The sequence below is a fragment of the Grampus griseus genome (assembly GCF_964374135.1).
Source record: "Grampus griseus genome assembly, chromosome: 2".
Taxonomy (NCBI): domain Eukaryota; kingdom Metazoa; phylum Chordata; class Mammalia; order Artiodactyla; family Delphinidae; genus Grampus; species Grampus griseus.
In genome coordinates this window covers 73,432,397-73,453,583 of record NC_139018.1, presented here as the reverse complement: position 1 = coordinate 73,453,583, position 21,187 = coordinate 73,432,397, and the positions used below count along the sequence as shown (strand labels likewise).

Sequence of the window (21,187 nt, the reverse complement as noted above, 5' to 3'; positions counted from 1 at the left end):
GCCCCCTGGGGGCCCTTCATTGTGCCTTTTGTAGAGAAGTTACTTCATAAAGCTTTGCTGAACTGTCTTGAACTGGGGACCAGCGTCCCTATGGAAACATGCCCAGTATGGGGTATTGGGAGAATCTGCTAAAGGCTGTCAGATGTGGGCCTCTGACAATTTTACCCTGGCAGGTATCCCTTCCTGGGGCAGGCCAGGTTCAATGTCTCTCCCCAGGTGAAAGTGTACATATACACACGTAGCCCAGAATCTTATTTCTGGCTGTCTTTACCATGAAATAGTGTGGCTCTGGACCTCAGAATCAAAACCACATTCCCCTCTCAAACAGAAACCTCGATTGTGGGCTCCTCCCCCGATTGCTGTCCCTGACTGGGGACCCTTTGCCCGTGAATCTGTCACAGCTGACCCAAATCCACGCGGGCTGCGGAGAGGCAGCCCGTCCCTTATCTCATGGTTCGCTTTCTCAGGCCAGGCTAGGCCTGCCCAGCTGTTAAGGAAAGGCTGGCAGTCCTGGGCCTCAAGACTCGGAACCGGGGTGGGAGGACGGCCGGCCAGCCATCCTGTAGGTGCATCCTGCCCGTCAGCATGGGAGGGGCAAGGGGGAGACGGAGTCAGCCTACCTCATTTGACTCCAGCCAATGGAGATGCTCCCTGACCCCGGCTTCGATGATCTCGAGCCCACAGGAGTCAAGGATCTCGATGCCAAGTGTGGCATCTCTACCTGAAGAGCTGCTTCGACTAGACCGAGGGGCCCAGGCCTCGGCTTCAGGGGGAGGGTGACTGAAATGAGTGGTCTGGCACCGGGTGAGGTGCTGGCATGACTCTACCTCCCAATCCCACCCCGCAGCCCGCAGCCCGCTCCTCTCACTGCCACTGTACCCTGCATCCCCAGACCCTATAGTGTACGACTGCTCTGTTTGGATTCCCCAGACCCCACCCTATAGTCCCCTGGACCCTGCCTTCTGGGTAGAGAGAATCCCGGCCTCCCCCAGAGCCGCTCTGCAAAGATCACTCGCTGCAAGAGTGCGTTTCTCACGGGTGTGTGTTCCTTCACTCTCCCTCCGAATGGCTGCTGCCGCCGACAGAGGGGGGTCCAGGTGGAGACCAGCACTGGGTCACTCTGGCTGGGCCTCTAAGTAGTTTTATTTCTCCAAAACTGAGCCAGTCTCCTGGCCTAGCTCCAGTTGCAAAAACGTTTGACATGGCTAGAGCCAGAGTAGAGCCTGCCACTGAGTCCAATTAGCTTGTTTTACAGCCGAGGAAAGAGGCCCAGAGAGGGCAAGTGACTTGCCCGAAGTCACAGAGATAGTTGGTGGCTGAGCTGGGACCAGGATTAAGCTTCCTGATTCTCTGTTCACCACAGATGGGGTTCAAGTGAGAGAAGGTCTCAAAATCTTATACCCATCTTCCCTCCAGCTCATCTCCCAGATCTTGCAGATAAACCACTTAGGTGTTGCCCTCAAACCATTTCTAGCTGTTAATTCTGTCCAGGAAAGAATGATTGGGTGACAGCTGACAAATTGAAAGGTGAGTGTGGGGTTTTTAGCAGATACCTCTTTCCCCCTCCTCCCTCTGATGGTCTGTTCAACCTCATTCTCCCTCCTCAGTGCTGTATCCATTCCCCGTTAACCACATTTATGACCTTATACCCCTTTTGGTGACCTTTTTCCCCCATTTGATTTGTCAATAAACGGATCAAAATGGAGCTAATATCCAGTTTAAAAAAATTTTTTTTTTTCTTTTAGCTGTAGCCTCAATTATGAGGAGGGTGGGAGGCAGTTGTGGGGCACAGGTGCTGCATGTTTTCCAAGCAGGCTTGCAGATTTGACAGCCTGGATAGTAACTTTCCAAGTACATCTGACCTGAGCTCTTATTTATTTTTATTATTATTTTTTTGCGGTACGCGGGCTTCTCTCGTTGCGGAGCACAGGCTCCGGACTCGCAGGCTCAGCGGCCATGGCTCATGGGCCCAGCCGCTCCGCGGCATGTGGGATCTTCCCGGACCGGGGCACGAACCCGCGTCCCCCGCATCGGCAGGCGGACTCTCAACCACTGCGCCACCAGGGAAGCCCCTGAGCTCTTATTTTACCGAGGAGACCAGCGCCCAGGTAGTGATACAGCTCAACCTCTCTCTCCCTACTGGTTCATGGCAGGGCTGTGAGGAGAGCCCAGGCTGAGGGCTTCCATGCTAGTGCTCTTTCCGTTCACGCCTTAGAAGTGGGCAGGGTGGGAATGAAGATGAATGAAGGCTGGTGTAAGAATGGCATCAGTGCTGGACCAGCTTGGCTGTATCGGAAACACAATAGAACTAGGTTTGAATACTGAATCCATGGCTGCTACCTATGAAGCCTTTTCCTGGGGCCTTGGTCTCCCCACCTATCAGGTGCAGGGTAACAATTCGCGCCAAGAGGCTACTGTGGTGCCGGCTATGGAGTAAGCCTTCATCACTGTGATGGACTGCATGTTTGTGTCCTTCCAAATTCATACGTTGAAACCCTACCCCCTAGTGGGATGGTATTAGGAGGTGGGGCTTTGGGGGGGGTTAATCAGTTTAGGTAAGGTCGTGAGGGTGGAGCATCTAAGATGAGATTAGTGTCCTTATAAGAGAAAGAAACTAGAGCTGCCTCTCTCTCCACCACTTGAGGGTACAATGAGAAGATGGCCATCTGCAAGTGAGGAAGTGGGCTCTTAACAGACACTTGATTTGCTGGTACCTTGATCTTGAATGCCCAGCCTCCGGAACTAAGTTTCTGTTGTTTAAGCCACCCAATCTATGGGGTTTTTGTTACAGCAGCCCGAACCGATAAAGACCATCACATACTAGCTAATGTTGCTTTTCTTCCTGCCCCTGGAGTGCTTGCTGTTATTGCCCCCTAGGCTCAGAAACCTTCCTAACCCTGGCCAAGCTTCCAGACTTCGGGTGTCTGCTACTTGCTGTTTTCTTACCTGACGGAATGTCTGTTCAGCACTGGCAGGGAGATGGAGTGGCGGGAAGGAACTGTCCTTCCTGAGAACTCCCCGGCTCACGTGCACATGGTCACTTAGTATTTATAGAGCACCTACTGTGTGCCAGGCCCTGTCTAGTGTGGAGTGGATGGCAGGTAATGGGAATGGCATGGTGCCGCTCTGGGGCCCACTGTTAGGTGAGGGAGGCAATTCAACAAGCAAATACAGTGCAGGGTGGTAAGGGAAGGAACACGGCATAGGAGCCCACAGCACAGGGGTCTGAAGCCTCCGCTCACGTGCAGTCCAGCGAGGTCTGTCTTCCTGACCCCCTTCACTGAAAACAATGCACATGCTCTTAGGACAGGGCAGCAAGTGAAAGGTTCGGAACTCCTAAGTGAAAGATTGATCAGGAAGGTGGCTTAGCAAAACCTCTACTTTCTACTCAAGAGAACTTTAAGCAATACTCAGAATTTATCCACATTGGCTTCTGAGCCCTCTGTTGGTGAGATTTCTCTTCTTCACGGCTGAACAATTTACAAGGTCTGATTTGACATATTTTTAGCGGAGTGAATAAAGATGTGTCCACAGTTGAGCACCATGGGCAGTGCAGCCTACTAGTCACTGCTTCTCTCCTTTATACCATCACGATTTCCCCTTCTCATTTGGGGCACTGGCAGGTGAGCTTCCCAAGTCTCTGACAGAGAAATTATAAAGTCACCAGTAGGCAGACAGTCCCAGACATAAGCAAAAATATTATATAAAGAACGTCCTGCAGTGTATCTCATTCTCATGTTAAAAAGTACATAAACTACTAACACAATCTTGTAAATCAACTACGCTCAAATAAAAATTTAAAAAAAATGTACATTAACTATCTGGTGAGATGGGGACCCCCTAAGCTTTGCTATATCATGTTTTCCTAGGGACCGTTTATGATGTCCTTGTGTTTCTGGGTAGAAGTGAACACACCTGAAAGAAAGCAGCATTATAACAGGTAAATGGCTACAATAAAACAAAAAAATCCTACTCACTTTTTTTTTTAACATCTTTATTGGAGTACAATTGCTTTGCAGTGTTATGTTAGTTACTGCTGTATAACAAAGTGAATCAGCTATATGCATATATATATATATATATATATATATATCTCCCCATATCCCCTCCCTCTTGTGTCTCCCTCCCACCCTCCCTATCCCACCACTCTAGGTGGTTGCAAAACACCGAGCTGATCTCCCTGTGCTATGCAGCTGCTTCCCACGAGCTATTTTACATTTGGTAGTGTATATGTCCATGTTACTCTCTCACTTCGTCCCAGGTTACCCTTCCCCCTCCCCGTGTCCTCAAGTTAGAGGTGATACAAACAGATGGAGAGATATACCATGTCCTTGGGTTGGAAGAATCAACATTGTGAAAATGACTATACTACCCAAAGCAATCTACAGATTCAATGCAATCCCTATCAAACTACCACTGGCATTTTTCACAGAACTAGAACAAAAAATTGTACAATTTGTATGGAAACACAAAAGACCCCGAATAGCCAGAGCAATCTTGAGAAAGAAAAACGGAGCTGGTGGAATCAGGCTCCCGGACTTCAGACTATACTACCAAGCTACAGTAATCAAGACAGTATGGTACTGACACAGGAACAGAAATATAGATCAATGGAACAGGATAGAAAGCCCAGAGATAAACCCATGCACATATGGTCACTTTATCTTTGATAAAGGAGGCAAGAGTATACAGTGGAGAAAAGACAGCCTCTTCAATAGTGGTGCCGGGAAAACTGGACAGCTGCATGTAAAAGAATGAAATTAGAACACTTCCTAGCACCATACACAAAAATAAACTCAAAATGGATTAAAGACCTACCCACGTTTTAAAGATTGTCCAAGAATCCTTGGGACATGTACCAGTTTTAACTTGTTTCCTAATTCATATGGTAACAGTAACTTACATATAGTGGGTACTTGCTCTGTGCTTTCCAACGCTGTGGGATATATACCATGTTTCTCTTCATTGTCTAGAGGAAGAAAATGAGGCAGGGGGAGTTTGAGTTATTTGCTGAAGGTCACGTGCAGCTACTAAGTGAGAGGCTCCAGTGCCCACCACCTTCACCGCTATGCTCACTCCTTCTCATGCAAGTATATTCACTTTGTTGCTAGAGTTACTTTCTCCCCACTAATCTATGGCCTCTCTATCCTTTATTAATGTATGATATTAATATACATTAGTATACTGTATATTAAGATTTCTCCATTTCAGCTTGGTCCAGATTAAGATGATTTACAAACTAAAACAGAGCCTGGTTTACCTCAGTTGGGTCCAAGAACAATTCTGTTGGCCCTGATAAATTTTGACGCGAATGCCATGCCCTCGTTTTCTGAGCTATAATGAGAAAATCTCTATTTTGAGTTGCCGCTTAGGCATTTTACAGTACAATGACCCTGCTCACACCCAGAGTCTGGACATTTAGATAAGGACCTGAGTTTAGGACTCCTGCCCCAAATTCTCACTTGCTTTTCCTGGGGCGCCCTTTGAAATGACCACGTATAGTTGAGTCCGGGTAAAGTTAGTGACCTGCACCCCAACTACCTTACACATAATAGGTTCTTGCTATCCTGCTCACACGTGAACTGGGACAGAGGACTGCCCTTCTCCTGGCTCACTGCTTCCCTTTCCCCCCTTCTGGTTTCTGGGGTCTGTAAGTAATAAATCTTTAAACTTTACTTCCTTTGTGTGAGTGTGCTACACCTTCAATCAAAATGACTACAGGGTTCTTACTTCCCCAGATGGGGAACCGACGGAGCTACCTCCTGACCCCATGTGGTGGCCTGTGCTTCCGCATTCAGCAGATCATAATCTGCATATCCTTAAGTTAATACACCAGCTATGGGTCCCGCAACACACAAGGGGGTACCATTTTCCCTCAGCTAATAAATAGTGCTATTTTGTAAGTTTTCATGTTCCCATAGATGGTGAAAAATGAATCAGGGGAGATCTCAGCAGCTGGATTGCAAAGGACCTAAAAAAAAAAACCACGTTAAGCCATACGGATTTAATCCTAGACCCTCTGCCTTCCCCACAATACCCTAAAGGGCTTTAGGCAGTGAAGTTGCCACTCTGGCAACCCCTGTGTGGAGAATGGACTCAGAGAAGCAAAACTGGAGGCCAAGGGGCCAATTAGGAAGCTTTCGTAGAACTCTGAGATATTGGCAGCCAGATGGGTGGAAAACAATGGATGGAACTGATTTATGGGGGTTATGGGAGAGGGAGGAATCGAGGAACATGGCTGGTGTTTGGTTAGGGCAACAGGGACGTTCCACTTTTAGACACAGAGAATAAGGGAGAAAAGAGATTTCGGGAGGAAAGACTCTAATTATTTAGCAGGTTGACTTTAAGGTGGGCTAGGCAAAGTAGGAATCTGACATTTGGGAGGGAGGTCCTGGATAGAGATAAAAAATGTGGAAGTTGTCAGCATATGGATGGAGATTCAGGCTTTTGAGAGTGTGTCAGGATGAAAGGAATCCTAGGGCAGAACCTTGAGGGAAACTGACATTTAGGAGATGGGCAGAGGTACAGGAGGCTGAAAAAGAAAGTGGCCTCAGCAGACAGGTGGAAGCAGAGCCCAGAGCATGTGCACAGTCAGGGAAATGAGGGCAGGGAGGGCTTCTAGAAGGAGGGTGTGGCCGACAGGGTCAAATGTTAGGGAGAGCCTGAGTGACAGAGAACTAGATGATAGTGACATTAGTGACGAAGAAGTTGTGAGTGATTAGCTTGAGGGCAGTTTAGGTGGGGTAGCAGAGGCTGCAGTTGACTTAAGGGGTGAGCAACTGGTAAGCATAGATATTTGGCTCTAAAGGGGAGGAGAGGTGACGCTAACTAGCATATAAAGCTGAGGGTAACCATATATCTACCACTGTTTCCATATCCATCTGTTTTTTGTTTTAGACGTAAGAGACTTGAGTCTATTTAACTGCTAAACAGAAGGAGTGAGTAGGGAGGGAGACACTGAACATACAGGAGGGAGGAGAGGCAAAGAAAAGAGTATGTTTCCAGGAAATGGAATCCAAGACTGGTGGATGAAGATAGCTGCCTTGACAGAAAGAAGGACACGACTTCTACTGAGCCAGACAGGAAGGAGAGATAAGGAAGGTGAGTTTTTGGATGCGCTGGTGGGAAGGGTTCCTCCTGGGGTTTCTGCTTTCTCAGTGAAGTAGAAGGTGAAGAGTCTGCTGCTGGCAGCGGGGGGCAGTTGGAGGAGTAAAAGTTTTAAGGAGAGAACAGAAGCCTTCAGTTGGATTCGGGGGAAGATGAGGAAAGAAGCTGACAAAGGAAACCACAGAATTGCTTGGAGAACTGCTCCAGGGGTGGCTGGAGACCCTGGATTTAGACGCACGGCATATCCTTCAGCAGGACTTTTCTCTGTAGCAATCAGCTACCAGGGCGTGGGTGTAGGGAAGGCAGACAGTTGGATTCTATTCTTAGGATCCTTAGAGTCCTAGGAGATTTTCGTGCCTGAAGAGGAACACTAGCCACCATCTGTGCTTTATTTATTGTTTAATTTATTTACTTCATAAATCTACTTAAGCAAAAAACTGTCTCAACGTTTAAACACTCTATAACCAAGTCAAAATCTACACATTTTACAAATCAGATTATTTAAACATTGATTGCAAACTTAAATCTTCCTATACATTTCAATCAAATCATGAGTATCATATGTCAGCTCCTCTAAAAGCATCAAGCATTTTGGTAAAGCACACATGTCTTACAAGGATTATAAAATTTTTCACACACGTCTTACAAGGATTATAAAATTTTTTACACCTACTCTTATACTCATTATAAAAATGGGTTTGTAGACCCAAGAGAAGGACACTATCTCAGTTCAGACCAATTTTTGAATTTGGATATCCAAAAGAAGAATATATCTCAGTGCAGATGACGTTTTGAATTATTAATCAATGAATTCTTGGTTGGGACCTGGGAAATACTTTACCTTCTAAGATGATGAAAATCTGAGCCAGTGCTTACCTTACATATCACTGGAACTTTTCAAGTCCACACTTTTCCCATGGATTAGTGTATTGTAACTGGATGCCTTTTCTTTAAACGATGTCATCTTTAAGTTTAATGACTATGATATGCAGATGTCCCAGAGATATCCATGCCCAAACCTTTTATGTTTAACGGTAAAGGGACATTTTCTACGTAATTAAAGTTATGGGCCCTAAAATAGAGAGCTTATCCTGGATTATCTGTGTGGGCCCAATCTAATCACAAGAACCCTTAAAATCAGAGAATTTTTAAGGTCAGAGACGTGACAGAAGGGTAGGTCAGAGAGGTTCAAACTGTGAGAAGGACTTGGCCTGACGTTTTTGGCCCGGAGATTGATGGCAAGGAACCTCAGTCCTACAACCATAAGGAACTGAATTCTGAATGAGCTTGGGAGTGGATTCTTCTACTTCAGTAAGGAAGGCAGCCCTTCCTACACCTTTCTTTTGACCTAATGAAACCCTGAGGAGAGAATCCAGTCATGCTCTGCTGGACTTCAGACCTACAGAAACTGAGATAATAAATAGGTCAAAGTTGTGTTAAGACACTACTTTGTGGTAATTATTACACAGCAATAGAAAAACTAATACAATAATTTTACTGACATTATTTACACATTTATCTAGCTCATTTTCATTTTTACAAACTTCCCCAATATCCCCAATATTGTTGTTTTCCCCAGTATCCTCTTCTTCCTTATTATATAACTCCTGACTTTTAGCTGGGCATAGCTGCCTGGAATAAAGACTCTATTTCCTAGCCTCTCTCCCTTGCCTGGTGTGGCTAGATATGACTAAATTCTAGCCAATGAGATGCAAACAGAACTGTTGGAGGTGCCTCTCAGAAAGCTTCTTTAAAAGGAAATGGGTGTGCCCTTCCTTCCTCCTTCCTGGGACTGTAAGGGTGAAGTAATGGCTGGAGCTCAAGGAGCTATCTTGGGTCAGGAGGTGATATGCTAAAGGTGGTAGAACAGCAAGAAAGAAAACTGGGCTGTGGCGATCATAAAACTGCCATCCAACCCTGCAGTCTTTATTTGCAGATTCTTCTATGTGAGACAGAAATAATCTGCCACCTTGTTTAAGCCATTATTATTTTGGGTTTTACTGTTCCTGTAATCTCATTATAATTAGTAGGGTAGTAGAGGGGCCCCCTTTCCCAAGAAATGAAGGATCATGTTTGAGCAGTGAGCAGTTATCTTTTGGACGTTTGCCTAATTCATGTTCATGTAACACACTGTGGGAGCTTCTTTCTTCCTAGTTGTAATATATGACCAGATGGTGCCAATCAGTCTCTTTCATTTTTGGTACAGTTCCAACGTTTTCTGGAATTACTGAGAGCTCTCTGGATCCACCCCTCCCTACTTATGCAGATAAAGAAAAATAAATGCACCTTATGAATAGATATAATATCTGCTCTACTTATACTCTTCTACTTATCAAAATTACCTAAAAATATCCTATTATAGTCATACTTCTTCGCTCAGTAGACTAACTACATTTTTGTACATTGTATAGTTACTTCTTCCTTTTTGAAAATCACAACAGAGTTGTGGATTTTAAAAATTCACCTTGTTCCAATTAACAATATTATTTTCCTTCTGATTATCAAATTGTCACAGAATGTCAATTTGTGGAAGCCTATTAAGATTGGTTCCTTTGCCTTCTCAGCTCTACCCTACATTTAAGAAAGCACCTTTGCTTTTTGTCTTCACCAATAGGTTCCAGGCCTAGAGTTATTTATGACATGGAGCTATTCTCAAGGGACCTTGAGTCCTTTTAAAGGAGAATAATATCTGAGGCAAAGCTTCAGGTGCTAAGAATGCATATCAGATTTTTTCCTGATGTTGTTTCTATGCCGCTTTAGTGACAAAATTTGAAAAAGTTATTTCTTTTGAAAACCACAAATTCACAACTGGTATTTCCTATTTAACTCAGGCACTACCAAATTCTTTTTTATTTGACTCTGACATACAGTTTTACATTTATTTTCCCTACAGCATACCTGCTTGTATCCTGTAACCCCTGAACCCAGTTGTAATGTCGTGTTCTCTCTTTAGTGATCCTATAGGGTCTCACTGAGCATCATTCTCTAATTACTTTATTGATAGATTCATCCATGCTGGGCCAATGGGGCAGAGAGGTGAGACACAGTTTATAATACTGGCAGGAGAGTGGTTGAAAGGATGAATTATGGAATCCAAGGAATTTTAAGGAGGAGGATAAGACAGCACAAATCAGGAGAAAGAAGAGAGGTTGTGGGATAGTGTGGGACAGGTACAGTGAAGGTCCCTGAGAGAGCTGGGAGGAAGGAGGTGGTGGTCAGAGCATGAAGTGATTGAACTTGAGACTACAAAGGTGGAGCAGTTCTAGGAGGGGGCCACGGTCATTGATGTGTTCCATGCCTGGAGATCTACAATTGCCCACATGTGACCTACCTCCACCTCCAGCTGCCAAAGGAACCTTTGTATACCCACTTTCGGCCAAAGCAAACATACACACCCATGTCTTGGGTGGGGAGATGAGGGCCAGAGTCCATCTGGGATCTTCCACAAATAGATGCTGGGTTCACCGTCGGCTGGCTGCCCCAATGTACGTGAAAAATGTATACCGTGTTCAGGTGGGTGCATGCCCCCTTCCTGCCGCACCAGCCACAGGCTCTGGGCTGCTCTGTGGCCCTCCCCACAGTTCTGCTACTGGCTGAGTCTCCCTCCTGCTCTAGTCCACACAGTGCTGGCTCAGCTTCTGACTGTGCTGGCCGAGATCTGTGATGCTGGCACTCCTCACAGGAAGGAGCCTGCTGGGTATGCTGAGGCTGGTCCATCTGGTCCCCTGTAGGGGCCTGTCAGGCTCACCTGTACCACCTGTTCCCCAATAGCACTGAGCAGGAAGCTGGGTTGGAGTTGGGGGGACAGGAGGAGCAGAGTCTGCAAAGTAGCACAGGCCTCCCTACCTGCCAAACCCTGCCCTGATCCTAGGGCTGCAGGCAGAAAGAGATGCAGTGAGAGGCAACTGTGAGGGGCAGGTTAAGAGGGGCAGGTCCCGAGACACCAGAGCTCTACTCTTCACCTTGGATGTTTGGTACAGGGTCCCATGCAAGGACGTGGAATAATAAAGGCAGCCAGAGGGAGTCTCTCTCCTGCCCTGAAGATGCTACTTCTGGGGCAGGAGAGGGCAGAGGGCAGGGGTCAGGGGCTAGATTTCCTTCCTTGAAAGGCTTGAGTCCTCAGAGTGGGAAAATGAGGAAGCCAGAGAAGCTTGAATATTTCCAGCCACCCAGCAGGTTCCCTCGACGCAGGCGCAGAGATACCCGGTCCCCAGGGTCCAGGGGCAGTAGCACAGAGCTGGTGGCTGCCTCCCGGGTCACGTCTGGGTCGTTGGCAAAGGCCGAGATGACAGGCCATGTGTTCAGCATCAGGCTTACCTGGGAAGGGGAGCCCAGTTAGCACCTCTCCCTAGTCCTTGTCCCGGGACCCCCACTTTCCTGAGGGCTTCCTTCCTTCTCTGCAGCCCCAGAGGGACACTCTGGAACCTGGGAACCTGAGGCTCAGAGCACCCTCCTGGGAGGGCTGAGAGGTGGCCGGTGTTGCACTCTGTGCCTCCTTCACAGTCTCTGCTAGGCGGGCCCTTTCCCGCCTTGCTCCTGGCCCCCCAGGATGCAGGCCAATGGAGGTCTGCCTGCGGATCCCCTGGGCTCCACTTATTTCCCCCTTCCCTTCCCCTCCTGAGCTGGGGATGGGACAGGGCCTAGGGTTCAGGTCACCTGGACAGTCTGGCGGTTGTACACCTTCACCACATGGAACCGGAAGCTGTAGACGCCCCGGACAGGGGCCACGAAGGAGCCTGAGGCCCGGTCAAAGCCACCGCCCTCGTTCACCAGGACCTGTGAGAAGCGACCCTACTGAGTGGGGCTTGGGGATGCCTGGGGCTAGGGGAAACCAGGATTGGGGGGAAGGGGCAGTGAGTAAGGAAAGGAAGGGGTGGCAAGTAGACCAAACAGGAGGGATGCACGGATTCAAAAGCAATGGTGAGAAAGGGCAAGGAGGGTGTGGTGGGAATGAAGGGAAGGGAGACGGGAAGAAGGCTTGGGGGCAACTGGCCACAGCAGGGCTGTTTCCTTAGCAGCAGAGTGGGTTTGGACAGTGATTCCAGGTCTTTGCAGGGTAGAGGGATTACCTGGTCGAAGTATATGGCTCCACTGGTGCCATTGCCGATCTCTCCTGCTGGCTCGTGGTGGTGGCTTCGGACTGCAGCAAATGCCACTCTTCCAGGGGGTGCCTCTCCCAGGGCTGCTCCCCCTGGCCCCCCTGCCGCAGCTCGGCTGGGCTCACAGACCACCAGGCACTCACCTTCCAGGAGGACTGGCTCTGTCCCCTCCTGGGCCCACCCTGTCCTCAGGGCCATAAGTGTCAGGGCCAAGGTCAGCCAAGGGCTGAGTGAGGGACCTGGTGGCCAGTGTCGCTTTGCTCCCAGCATGGTTGAGTGGCTCTGTGACCCACAAGCCTTCTCTGTTTGCTCCTTGGTTTTGTCCACCTCTCCTCCAGGCTCTCACCACCCCTCACGCTGCTTCTCAGCCCTCTCTGGGACTCATGGTCACCTGGTCTTGGCATCTCCCTCTCCATCCCTCTCTGTGCCCCACGACTCTGTCCTGCCTCTCACTCCTGCTGTCACTGCAGTTCCTGCCTCCTACTTATGCTGTCACTGCAGTTCCTGCCTCCTCGGCAGGGCACAAAATGACAGCAGCTGGGCTCTGGGAGGGAGAGGAGAAATGAGGCAGCCATACAGGAGGGCTACAGCCAAAACCCCAGGGCAGCCCCTCCCGAGAGCACTGAAGGCTGGAACTGGGACGACAGAGAACATGGGTGTCTGTGTGAGACTGTGAATTCTTGTATGTGTATGTGTGTGAGTGTGTGCGTATGTGTGAGACAGCTCCTACAGCTCCTCCCCTCACTCCTCCCCTCTTCAAAATCCGTCGCAAGTCAGCAGCCCTCTTAGCAGCATCTTTTCCACCGTTGGAAAAAAGGGAGTGTCCTTGTGTTTTCCCTGCAATTGTTTTGGTGGAAAGTGCTTGGCCCAACAGTGTCACTGTCCTGTGACCCTGGGCCCGTCTCTTTCTTTCCTTGGTCTTCTATATCTTCATCCGAAGGGACTGCATTAGTCCGTTTAAGGCGCTCTTCACCTCCATCTCTCCATGAAGTGGTTCCTCATTCCTGAGAAACAACTGTGTGGAGCGATTGAAAACTCAGAAGAGCGCGGAGACGTGACCCACAGGCTTGGAGCAAGAGCGGGCGAGAGGGCGGGGGCGGGGTGGGGGGACGAGTAGGCTGTGGGCGGGGCCGGGGGCGGGGACCCGGCTGGGGCCTGGGCCCGGGCCGAGGCTCCGGCCGCCGGCGGAGAGCAGCCTGCAGCTGGCGGGGGCGGGCGCGCGCCGGGGCTCGGTGCAGGCCCAGCCCCGGGAGGGGCCCAGCTGACTCCGCCCCCGGCCAGGAAGTGACTCAAAAAACTGTTCGTGATGTGGGGAAGAGAGGTCCCCGTTGGGTGAGGAATCGGGAAGGCCCGCCCAGATTCGGGCCCCCCGCCTTTCTTCCCTGGGCCGGGGGCGCGGGCGAAGCTGGGGCCGGCGGGCACCGAGCGGCGCCGGCGGGACTGAGGCCGCAGCGGGCGGCGAGGCGGGTAGGCGCGCTCTCCCCCGCGCCCGGGCCGCGGGAGCCAGAGGCCGCAGTGCAGAGCGCAGTCGGAGGGCGGCAGCCGCCAGCGGCTATGGGCGGGGCCCGGTCCGACCCCTGGGCCCCGCGTGGGGCTCGTGGCCCGACCGAGGGGTGTAGCAGACTGCGGAGGAAGGGGGAGGGGTGGGAGTGGCTAGAACCTTGGAAATGGCTGACAAGGGACCCAGAGGACAGCCCAGTTCAAGCCCTGGTGAGGATTCATCTTTAAGAGGCCGTCTTGGACTCGGAGATTGCAGAGACCCGGAGGAGAGGGACTCTTTCGTCACCTGTCCCCTCCTTCTGGCCTCCAGACCCAGCTGGATCTCCCCCCCCCCCGCCGCCCCGCCCCCGCTTCCTGCTCAGGGCTGTGGTCATTTTCCAAAGGCCACACACCCATCCCAGAGAGACAGCCTTCCTTGTTTATCCATGACTTGTCTCCGGAGAGAAGGCCCTTGTGTCCAGATAATCTGACATTCCCTCCCTATCCCCAGGCTGGACTGAAGTGCTGGTTACCTCTTGGGTTTACCAGTTTGGTAACTAGGTGCGACCTGTTGATAGCTGGTGTAGGCCAGGAGACCAAATTTGGGTTGAGGGGACATTGAGGCTCTGAACTGCTTTCCCTCCTTCCAGGGCTGGGCGGCCAAGGAGCCATGCCTACCTGGGGGGCTGGCTCCCCGTCCCCTGACCGTTTTGCGGTGTCTGCGGAGGCTGAGGACAAGGTGCGGGAACAGCAACCCTATGTGGAGCGCATCTTCAGGGTGGGGATGAGCGTCCTCCCGAAGGACTGTCCTGAGAACCCTCACATCTGGCTGCAGCTGGAGGGCCCCAAGGAGAACGCCAGCAGAGCCAAGGTGAACACCTCTCCCTGACCCTTCTGGGAAAACAATGACTCCCTCCCCCGAGGAGGCAGAAGAGAGGAGGGGCTGGGGAGGATCTCCACTCTTTGCTTGTCTCACTGGCCCTGAGCTTTGAGGAACTTCCAAACTCTCTATTTGTCAAGAGTTTTGGTTTCATTTCTGCTGCGATGACCCAGATTCTGCCAGGGCTTGGAGATTAGTGACTCAGTTCAAATCAGTTTTTACTCTTTGGGGGAGAAGAGATAATTTGGTTGGGCAGGCAGGCTCCACCAAGGAATTCACTGTGGGGTGGGAGGCCACACTGATTCCTTTGGAGTTAGTCAGGACTTACAGTAAGGCACGACCAAATACCATCCTTGTGGTCCTAGTTTGTTTCCTTATCTATAAAATGTGAATAATAACAGTACCCACCTCACTGAACTTATTGTGACTTAGATAAAGCATGTAAAGCGTGAGTTCGGTAAAAGTTGTCAATGATGATTGTTATGATGGAAATATACAACACGCATACACACACATAAATGTTTAGAAGAGACAGCCTTTTAACCAATTAATTATAACAGTTTCTTAAGTTGAGGCAAGTTCTAAATGGAAATTCAGCCACGGGCTGTCAACTGAAAAGGCAAAGAAGTGAGTTTCTCGCTCCCCTCTTAACCACCACGTTTTTCAGGATCTGTAGGGCTCCATAGCTCTCCTCAGGCATCCTGGAGCTCAGAGGAGAGCAGCGGCCCCGAAGGAGCTATTGGGCCACTTAGGATTCCAGCAGTCTCTTTTTTTTTTTCCTACCTCCCCTCCCCACCTTTTCCCCCAGGAGTACCTGAAGGGTCTCTGCAGCCCAGAGCTACAGAATGAAATTCATTACCCACCCAAACTGCACTGCATCTTTCTGGGAGCCCAGGGCTTCTTCCTTGATTGCCTGACTTGGAGCACATCAGCCCACCTGGTGCCGGGGGCGCCCGGCTCGCTGATGGTCAGCGGCCTGACCGAGGCCTTTGTCATGGTCCAGAGCCGAGTGGAGGAGCTGGTGGAGCGGCTGAGCTGGGACTTTCGGCTGGGGCCATCCCCTGGAGCCTCCCAGTGTGCTGGAGTGCTGAGAGAATTCTCTTCTCTGCTGCAGTCCCGGGGGGATGCCCACACAGAGGCCCTGCTGCAGCTGCCCCTTGCTGTCCAGGAAGAACTGCTGAGCCTGGTGCAAGAGGCATCCAGGGGGCAGGGGCCCCAAGCATTCCCGTCCTGGGAGTGGGGGAGCCCAGGTCTGCTGGGTGCTCAGCACCAGGGAGTCAGGAGTCCCCTGAGTGACAGCAGGGAGTCTCTGGACACAGGACCTGCAGGGTGGCAGGAGTCACGGGGAGAGAGATGTGCTATGGAGAAGGAGGGGACAAAGCACGGTGGTCCCAGGGAGATGGATTTGGGGTGGAAGGAGTGGCCCGGGGAAGAGGCCTCGGAGAGACAAGTGGCCTTCAGGCCACAGTCAGGAGGAGGAGAGGCAGGGCAGGCAGTGCCTCTGAAAGGGAAGGCCCTGGGGAAGGAGGGGGTGCCTCAGGAAAGAGGAAGGTTCTGGGTCCAGGGCGCCCCTCCTGGCACCCAGGGCCCCTGTCAGAAGGCAGCCCAGCCCCGGGGAGCCTCCCTCCTGCAGCGGCTCCATAATGGGGAAGCCTCACCTCCAAGAGTGCCCAGCCCCCCACCGGCGCCTGAACCCCCTTGGCACTGCGGAGATCGAGGGGACAGAGGAGACAGGGCAGACAAGCAGCAGGTCGTGGCTCGAGGTCGGGGGTCTCCGTGGAAACGAGGCACCCGGGGGGGTAATTTGGTGACTGGCACACAGCGTTTCCAGGAGGCCCTCCAGGACCCTTTCACCCTGTGCCTTGCCAATGTGCCAGGCAAGCCAGACCTTCGCCATATTGTCATCGATGGCAGCAACGTGGCCATGGTGTGAGTACCTGGTGGGGCTGAGCGTCCTGGGGAGGGGGATGAGACGACGAGATGGGCAGTTGCATTCACCTTGGGGATATGTGCGAAGTGGGGGGCAGTACAGCCAGGCTGCCAGGCCCCCCTGGGGGTCCCAGAATGCTGACCCCTTTCCACTGCAGGCATGGCCTCCAGCACTACTTCTCCAGCCGGGGCATTGCCATTGCTGTGCAGTACTTCTGGGACCGTGGCCACCGCGACATAACTGTCTTTGTGCCTCAGTGGCGTTTCAGTAGGGACTCCAAGGTCAGAGGTGAGTTGGGACTGGTCTTTTGTGTCCGGGGATGGGCCCTGCTTCCACCTTGAGGATAACCCCATTCTGCTCCTCTTTCTCTAGAGAGTCACTTCCTGCACAAGCTGCATTCCCTCAGCCTGCTCTCCCTCACTCCCTCCCGGGTCTTGGATGGCAAGAGGATCTCTTCCTATGACGACAGGTATTTGCTTCTTTCTTGGTCACAGGCTGGACATTCAAGGAGCCAAGTGGGAGACTGAGGGAGAGACAGAAGCTCCTGACCCTTCACACTGTCTGTAAGCCTGAGTCGTGGGACAAGGGTCAGTTCTCCTCCGCGTGCCCCTATGACTGGGGAGGTAAACCTGCCCCGCAGGCAGGATGAGATGGATGGTGGACAGCTCTGTTTGTCCACTCATCCTTCACTTTTCACTCATCAAACTAAAGGATGCCTCATATTTATACAGTGCCTTACTGTCTAGAAAATACTGGTTTAATGGAAAGATGGGAAAGCCAATGACGTGAATAGCTGACAAATGCCTCTTACAACCTAGATGTCCAAACACATAGAGAAATTCCCCAACCTTCTGGAAAAACCAGAATCAATGTTCAAAATAACGATAAATGAAAAAACACATTCCATGCATAGTAAGACTGTACAAAACATGGTATAATAAAAGACAGTGAAAGATCACTGGTCTTAGAATTTGCAGGTCTGGATTTGAGTCCCAGGTTGCACAGTCATTGACTGTGGAGTCTCTTAGTGGATTAATCTCTTTGTCTCAAGGTCCTCTTCCATTTATTCATCCTCCTTGTGAATGTCAAAAAAAGCTAAGGTATGTGTTTGTCTCACTCAAGGTGCTGGGCAGGAGGGCAGTGATGTTCCTTAGTTTTTCATGGATCCAATCAAGTGTGGCAGAGGGCCTACCTCTTGTACAGAAGTGGAGACGGAGGGTCAGAGTAGTTAATTTTCTTGGCAAAGGCTATGAAGTAGCAAAGGGAAAATGAGAACTTAAAGCTGCTAGCTGGTTTAACTGAAAAACACGGGGCACATTCCCTCCCCAGTGTGCACACAGTGTGGGAGATGGGCGGATTTTAAAAGCTAACTAACCGATTTAAAAAAACTAGTGACAAGTTCTTTATTCTCTAGGATTTTCGGTTTTAAATTAAAAACAAGTTTCCAAACTGAAGTGATTATATATTTTGTTTTTTCAAATACTTAGCTCTTACTCCCTAACAGGAAAATGGTATTCTACAAAAAGTTCACGTTCTCCCGATGCTATTCTGTTTTATGTCTAGATTTCACAGGTTATCTGCGCTATGGAATCTTCTTTACACGCCAGCACTGACACAGTTAAAACTGAAGGTTGAGTCAGTTGTAATAAATTTTGAAGGCACATGTCTGTACAGTGGTGTACGTCCTGATAGGCAGACAGCACAATATGAATTTGGAATTTTGCCTAGTTACAGTGAAAAACACAGTGGCACGTAGCACAGGCCTACTGAATACTGCGGAACAACGTATGATGTAATGTGATAATAGTAAAATATGCTTAACTTGAAAATACCTTTTGTACCTTATATGATACCATATACATTTTTATGTCATCTTCTTAATTTGTTTCCCGGACAGAAATTCAGAACCAGACACCTGTCACACCGAATCCTGATTACTAGTCCCCTCTATACCACAATGTCTTTCAAATACTGACTGCCTGCTTAGTACTAGGTGCGTGGCCTGCCGAAGGAAGCAGGAATGCAGGGAATCAGGGAAGACCTGATTCTCGACTTCAAAGAGCCCAAAGAAAATGTAAACCAACAGTACAGAATGGAGAGGAAAGGGATCCCCCTTCTGGCTGGGGTTTTGTGGGAAGAGAAAGCTTTGAGAGCTTCTGTTGATTGATCGACAAGGACATGGGATGCGTTGGAGCTCTAGATTTTAAACCTGTTAAAAAGGACTCACCTCATGAGTCCTACCCCAGTCCTGTGGAATCAGAATTACTAAAGTGGGGCCCAGGCATCTATTTTTTTAAAGTTCCCCTGGTGGTTCCGTTCATCAGTGAGGTTGGGGAAGCACCTTCCAGATGGAAGGAAAAATTTGAGAAAGATGGAAGTCGGACAGCACGGGGCATGTTTGAAGAACAGGGTGTAATCTGATCATTGATTTTGGCAGGAGCTGAGTACAGCAGGGAGTATGGGGTGAGATAAGGCCATAAGAGTGGCTTGGAGCTGGGTTCTAGATGGCCTTGGCTGCCAGGCCTGGGCATGTGGAAATATTCGGTAGATAAAGGGCAAGTTTGGAAGACTTTTGTGTAGGAAGAGCATATTCTCTTGGGGGAGGTCAGGAGAGACTGGAGGGTGGTAAGTGGCTTGGGGCAGGGGACCCCCTCATCAGGAGGCTATGCAGTAGTACCATGCTTGTAATGTCCAGGTAGCTCAGATGGTAATGGTGGGACTGGAAAAGAAGGAAGCAGAGTGGAAAGCCTTTCAGAGGAGAAGCATGATGGATCTGTGACTGATTCATGGGGGCACGGTGGAAGAAGACAGAGCCAGAGCCAGATCTTTCTATTTCACGCTAATGAGGCACAAAGTGTTGAGTGGAGGATTGTGGTGACTTGAGGGGATGCTATTGGGGAACCACGATGGATTCATCTTTCATGAGTTTCCTTTCTAACCCGTGGCACCTATATGCAGTCAGTCACATGGGGGCTGGATCAAGGTGAGGGGGCCAGAACTCCATCACCGGAAGTGGGTCACGGGAGTCGATAACGCTCTTTGGGGTTGGGACCTTGGAGAGTCCCAATATGGCGGCCGTGGTTTTCGTGACAGGTTCATGGTGAAGCTGGCTGAAGAGACCGATGGGATCATTGTCTCCAATGACCAGTTCCGGGACCTGGCAGAGGAGTCTGAGAAGTGGATGGCAATCATTAGAGAGCGGTGAGGGAGCCCTCCCCTGAGCACAGGGCACGGACTCAGACCTTTCTCTAAAACCAGCTCTGCTCTGCCACCGGGTGAGGACTCTGGGAAGGGGCTGACGTTGCTTTGCGAAGGATGGTAGCTGGCAGCTTCTGATGGTGTTGGTCTTAACTGTCCGGGAGGTGGGCAAAGGCCCCTCTGTGACCACACATTCTCTGTGCCCATCCAGCCTGCTGCCCTTCACCTTCGTGGGAAACCTCTTCATGGTGCCTGATGACCCACTGGGGCGAAATGGCCCTACACTGGATGAGTTCCTGAAGAAGCCGGTCAGGTAATGCCTCAGACTCTCCTAGGCAGCCCTAGCTTTTGCTCTGCAGGAGCCTTGCAGGCCTGGAGAATTGGGGGAAGAATGACCTCAATCTGGGCCAGCTTTATTCTGTAGTAGTTCAAGTTGCCTTGGGCTTGGCCCAAGGAATCCTGACTCAGACCCTCCTGGCTGGGAGGGAAGCTCCTGTTTCCTGTTTTCCCTAATCAGTGTGTTGGACGGAGTTATTTGGAAGGTGCTTGCTTTTACTTATAGCCAGCTGCATTGAGCATGCCCTCTGTTGGACATAAAGTGATTAATTTATTAGACTAGAAGTAGATAGTGGCAGGTTCACCTTCCAGGTTCCAAAGGAACAGGCCATCTTCCCTTCAGAAGTGGGTTGATACTGCCCCTCAGTGGTCAGTTTCTGGAACTTCAGGGTCACTCCCCAGAGCCCAGACTAGGCAGGGCAGTTGACTGGGAGCGGAGAGCAGGGAGGCCCACTGGGCTCTCACCTCCCTCGAGGATGCTCATCAGTTCTTCCTGTTCCCTCTGCTTCTTCCCAGGGCACAGGGGTCTTCTAAGGCGCAGCATTCTGCCAGGGGCTTCACAGAACACAGTAATCAGCAGCAGGGGAGAAAAGAAGAGGAGAAAGGCAGTGGTGGCATTCGGAAGACGCGGGAGACAGAGCGGCTCCGGCGCCAACTGCTGGAGGTGTTTTGGGGCCAGGATCACAAGGTGGACTTCATCCTGCAGCGGGAGCCGTACTGCCGGGACATCAACCAGCTCTCTGAGGCCCTGCTCAGTCTCAACTTTTGAGCCTCACCTGTCTGAGTGACAGCCACCCCGTCAGCTCCAGCCTCATCCAGCTCAGCTCATTCTGTGAGGGTCCCTCTGCTGCTCAGACCCTGACCCAGTCTCACCCTGAGTTGGTGCTTTGTGTCAGGGAAGCACCAAGGAAGTGCATTCGTGTGTGGGGAATGCTCTTGCCTGGGGCACTTTGGGGACAGGTCTGTAAGGTGACCTGATCTCACCTTGAGTCAGGACCTCAACCAGCTCTCAGGAGGTTCTGCTCAGCCTTAACTTCTTAACCTTGCTTTATGCAGGGTTTCTGTAGGGAATGGGGGCTGCTGGGAAGGGTGGGTCACGGAGATGGGGACTGTCGGCCCCTCCTCCACGCTGAGCTGGGGATGGAGGCTAGGGTGGGT

At 50.5% G+C, this 21,187-nt stretch overlaps 2 protein-coding genes across 4 annotated transcripts; one reads left to right on the top strand and one right to left on the bottom strand.

The window, feature by feature from the left end:
* Positions 1-11,226: 11,226 nt before the first annotated feature.
* CBLN3 (cerebellin 3 precursor) lies at positions 11,227-12,476 on the bottom strand (the record flags this gene model as incomplete). Its single annotated transcript, XM_082648757.1, has 3 exons — positions 11,227-11,424; positions 11,764-11,883; positions 12,177-12,476. The coding sequence occupies 3 exons, from the start codon at positions 12,474-12,476 to the stop codon at positions 11,227-11,229; spliced, it is 618 nt and encodes a 205-aa protein (XP_082504883.1).
* A 932-nt stretch (positions 12,477-13,408) lies between these two features.
* On the top strand, positions 13,409-21,186 carry KHNYN (KH and NYN domain containing). Of its 3 annotated transcripts, none has more exons than XM_082647693.1 (8): positions 13,409-13,538; positions 14,336-14,556; positions 15,374-16,494; positions 16,653-16,783; positions 16,868-16,964; positions 19,589-19,696; positions 19,905-20,006; positions 20,546-21,186. In XM_082647693.1, exons 2-8 carry the CDS (start codon positions 14,356-14,358, stop codon positions 20,796-20,798), a joined length of 2,013 nt encoding a protein of 670 aa, XP_082503819.1. In that variant the 5' UTR covers positions 13,409-13,538; positions 14,336-14,355; the 3' UTR covers positions 20,799-21,186. The 3 variants fall into 3 exon arrangements, with proteins under 3 accessions (XP_082503819.1, XP_082503818.1, XP_082503820.1); XM_082647692.1 differs by lacking the exon at positions 13,409-13,538 and adding an exon at positions 13,607-13,673; XM_082647694.1 differs by lacking the exon at positions 13,409-13,538 and adding an exon at positions 14,153-14,246.
* The last annotated feature ends 1 nt before the right edge of the window (position 21,187 follows it).

Bases quoted from the DNA above. Each gene is read 5' to 3' on its own strand.
- KHNYN (XM_082647693.1), top strand. From the start codon at position 14,356: ATGCCTACCTGGGGGGCTGGCTCCCCGTCCCCTGACCGTTTTGCGGTG. The intron at 14,557-15,373 runs GTGAACACCTCT...CTTTTCCCCCAG, and splicing joins AGAACGCCAGCAGAGCCAAG to GAGTACCTGAAGGGTCTCTG. The intron at 19,697-19,904 runs GTGAGGGAGCCC...GTGCCCATCCAG, and splicing joins ATGGCAATCATTAGAGAGCG to CCTGCTGCCCTTCACCTTCG.